The sequence below is a fragment of the Lygodium microphyllum genome, chromosome 17, assembly GCF_053477565.2.
Source record: "Lygodium microphyllum isolate KBCC chromosome 17, Lygodium_microphyllum_v1.1.10, whole genome shotgun sequence".
NCBI lineage: Eukaryota > Viridiplantae > Streptophyta > Polypodiopsida > Schizaeales > Lygodiaceae > Lygodium > Lygodium microphyllum.
This window is the reverse complement of record NC_141151.1, coordinates 40,401,952-40,405,832: the sequence shown is the minus strand read 5'-3', so window position 1 is coordinate 40,405,832 and position 3,881 is coordinate 40,401,952. Positions and strand designations below refer to the sequence as shown.

The 3,881-nt window shown below is 42.5% G+C and overlaps 1 protein-coding gene across 1 annotated transcript; it reads right to left on the bottom strand.

The window, feature by feature from the left end:
* Nucleotides 1–294: 294 nt before the first annotated feature.
* LOC148021814 (alpha-L-fucosidase 3-like) lies at nt 295–3,516 on the bottom strand. The gene is made up of 5 exons (XM_087697331.1): nt 3,221–3,516; nt 2,539–2,748; nt 2,183–2,349; nt 1,222–1,492; nt 295–1,032 (listed from the first exon to the last, which is right to left on the bottom strand). The coding sequence occupies exons 1-5, from the start codon at nt 3,465–3,467 to the stop codon at nt 767–769; spliced, it is 1,161 nt and encodes a 386-aa protein (XP_087553457.1). The 5' UTR covers nt 3,468–3,516; the 3' UTR covers nt 295–766.
* Between the last annotated feature and the right edge of the window lie 365 nt (nt 3,517–3,881).

Genomic DNA, 3,881 nt, shown 5'->3' with positions numbered 1-3,881 from the left:
CCCATACTTGGAAGAAGTGGAGAAGTAGTTGGCTGTAATTTAGCTAAGATTTACAGACCCAACCAGGCACAACCCATTCTGACAGTATAACAAAAAGATGGCACAATGCACATTTGTGGTTAACTGCATAACTTTGAATAAAGTGAACATTAAGATCTAGTAGTTGTTTGATCGACTCGGATGTTGCATTAGACAGTAGCTGCACATGTAAACCTTAATCGACATACACAATCTCACGAGAAAATGTGCAAAATGCTTTGTATTTAGATGGGCTTGATATTACCAGCATAAAGAAAGGCACTGATAGCCTGATTAACTATCCAAGTCAGATCTCACATATAAAACCTTTTTGGCAGATTTCTCGAAGTGTGCTAATGCAAATGATAATGGCCTTAATGTCGTCATACAGCTCTCGTTTCAAATTCAAAGACTGAATTCTTCTACGATGACATGATTCTGTTTTGAATAAAGGCATAGATCTGCTATTTGAGAGACTTACAATCTCTTTATTCATGGTACAGGCACAAATTATGTTAGGTTAATCAAGTTAGAATGTTTAGATACTTTGCTAAGCTTTATACTCATCTTTTCCGATATCAAGGGCTACACCCTTGATAGATAAGACCTTACAGGCACAAGTTATGTTAGGTTAATCAAGTCAGAATGTTCAGATCCTTTACTAAGCTCTACACTCATCTGTTCCGATATTAGGGGCTACAGCCTTGATAGATAAGACCTTACACAGCTGATATGCAGATAATTTGATTTAGTGTTTATAGAGCTCACAGAAATGGCCTGGCAAGAACTTTGGGATAGAGTAATTTCCAGAAAACAGCCCATTGGCAATGAGATGATTGGCAGCCTCAGTATAATGAACTCCATCCCAACATACATAGACGGAGGGATCCTCGCATAGGTTGTAGGAGAGCTGCTTGCCTCCAATAACAGGTTTGGCCCCACATCCAACTGCCGAATTAAAGTTGTAAGGGCCACCACCAAATCCACAACAAGCCCTTAATGTGAACCTAAATCCTGCATCAGCAATAATTCCATTCAATAACTAATTTCTGCTCTAGATTTGTTAAATATGCAACTCATCTTAAACACTGTAAGTAATTTGGTAATCACACTTGCTGTGAAAGCGTTCTAGAGAAAAACAAAAAAGCACATTCAGGCCAAGAGAAAAAGAAAGGCCTTTTGTAGCCGAGGTAGAAACGCTACCATCTAGACGGGCATTCACAAACAGATTGTACTTTAGTTGATAGCCATCCACCAGTACAAATGTTGCATTCGTCAGTTCTGACTTCAGTTTGCTTACTGTGACTTCCAACATTTTATTGTAATATTCAGCAACCCTGTTGTATGGTGTTGCACAGCCATGGCTATCAAGGTCTGATAGCTTGTAGGGAAGCCTCGTAAGAACATAGGCCAAGCATCCCAGTGGACCTGTTGAAATGATCAGAAAGTTTCTGGCCCCTTCCTGATACAATGCCTGCAAGTAAATATCCAGCCACCAAGCACGCTTTAGGGAAATGTTTGCTGGCAAGACACGAAAGCTCTTTGATGTTAGAAGAGTAGACTGCAACTATGTTGTATGCAAGAGACATATCAATCCTTTGATATAATGCTTCTAGGTGTGGGGTGCAGGATTCAACCCATGACCTTTTGGGGTCAGTATGGACAACCTGCTAAGATAGATCCTTGGCTCCATTGGTTAAATATATGCTGCAAGAGCAAGACTACTAATTTGGCTCATATGGACCAAAGTGACAAATAGCTTCCAGATTCTTTATGGTGGCTATGGAGAAATACTCGCTTCAAATCGAAGGGAAGAGTGACAAGACCACTCTCTTGGGTCACGATTTATGCCAGACCAACAATGACAAATCTGGCTCAACACCAGAAAAAAACTGAGCAACACTTGAGTAATTCGGGCAGCACATCTGACCTTGACACCTCTAAACACAAGTAACCAGCTTCTGCCTGGTTGCCAAAGCTAAAAGCAATGAGCTACCTACAAACAGTGGACTGCACCGGGGACCATGCTATTTCCAGGCTGTTCCTTCATGCCCTCTCTTGCACATTCATGCACACAAGCATGCAACTGTAGCTGAAACCCACAATCCTTCAATTCACAACTGGCCTACAAGAATGCTCAATCAAAAGCAAAAGTAAAACAGACCTGAATATTGCTGCTGAACTCCTTGAGCACTCCTGGTATATAAGCTTTCACTTGCTTGGTTGGGAGATTTCGGAAGTATGCAGATGTAAGGTCATTCTGACCTATGTCAAAAACATACAATGCCTTCTCGAAGTAGTCAGGTCTAGGAAGAAAGCTGGCAAATTGCTCTGCAAACAAGTACTTTCTTAATCAAGTCTGAAGTGGGCAGACTAATGTGGTTTCTGTTGTGTAAACTGTATTAGAAACAGTGACATTGGATGCAATTGTTGCTCCAATAACATTAGCAATATCTGCATCAGAGCTTAAAATTTGTACTTTGATTTTTCACAAGAAGATGAATGAGAGAGCTGTCTTACTTTGGGACTGATACACTAAGCTCCTCTGTTTAAACTCCTTGAACTGCCTAACCTGCACACCCAAATAGAAGGGGCTGAAACCCGATTGCTGGAGTGTAGTGTTCTGTGCAAGAATAGTGGAGCCAGCCGTGGCGAAGTTGGCCCCTGCCTTGAAATCTGATCCCACAGATTGCAAATATGCATTTAAATAAGGCAATCCCAACTCCTGAGCTGCAAAACAAAAAAAGAACAAATAAACAAAGCATATATACGATGCTTTCAAGACACAATTGCTGATTTAATTAGAAGGGTCAATGGCACGAACATGTATATACATACTTTTCAGTAAACACACCTGCTGATTCAATCAACACATGCTTTTCAGTAGCAAAGTCTGATATAGTGGACTCAAAAGGCTCCCATATGTGGAATTTATGTACGGAATGCGATGCACAAGGAAACATCATTGCTGGATGTTGAAATGTGATGCAGAAGAAAATACTGTTTCTGAATGTTGCAATGTGATGCAGAAGAGACAGCATTCGACGGATTCCACAACTGAATGTCATGAAATGCAGTGCAAAAGAGAGGGAAAGAGAACAGCTGATGCAGTAGTGTGTGTCAAATTAAACTGATGCATTAAAAGCTGGTGCGGAAGGAGCCATGGATGCTATGTTGGACCAGGTAAGGGAGGGGGGAGTACCTATGAAATCAATGACAAGGCGGCCATCGCAGTAGCGGCCCGAGGGTTTGTGGAAGAAGGTGATGCCGTTGGGAGGGGGCTGGGGTCCGAATGCCGCAACAAGGCCACCGGTGTCAGAGTTGGAGTCCCCAAAATTAAACAAGGCAGGGAACTTGCCATGGCACCGTGCCGAATTCCCTGCTGCATGTGGAAAAGGAAACACAAGGAGGCAGATCAACAGGACATGCAGCTGATTACAAGAAGCCATTAAAGAACAGGAGGCGGGGGAGGAGAAGCAGAGCAGCTGCTGAAATGGAAATGAGAGAGAAAGGGAAGCTGGACTTACCATGTAAATTACGAGTCTACAAGGCCCTGACACCAGCTCTCTCCCGTACGTACATTATAATGATGATGATGATGATGAATGTCTGACAGTGTTCTTGTTTTTGTCCTCTGATCTGACACGCTCCATCGGCATCATGCATGACTGTCTGCTTCTTTTCTTTGAGAGATGATGATGACGATGGAGGGACAGAGGCGTGGCTGACTGTGTTCTTGTTATTGTACTGTGATCTGACAGGCTCCGTCGGCATAGTGCATGGCTGTCTGCTTCTTTCTTTCGGTAAAGCTCGGTTGAATTAGAGAGGATAATCCTTTTGACGTCTTCCTCCCCACCACTTTC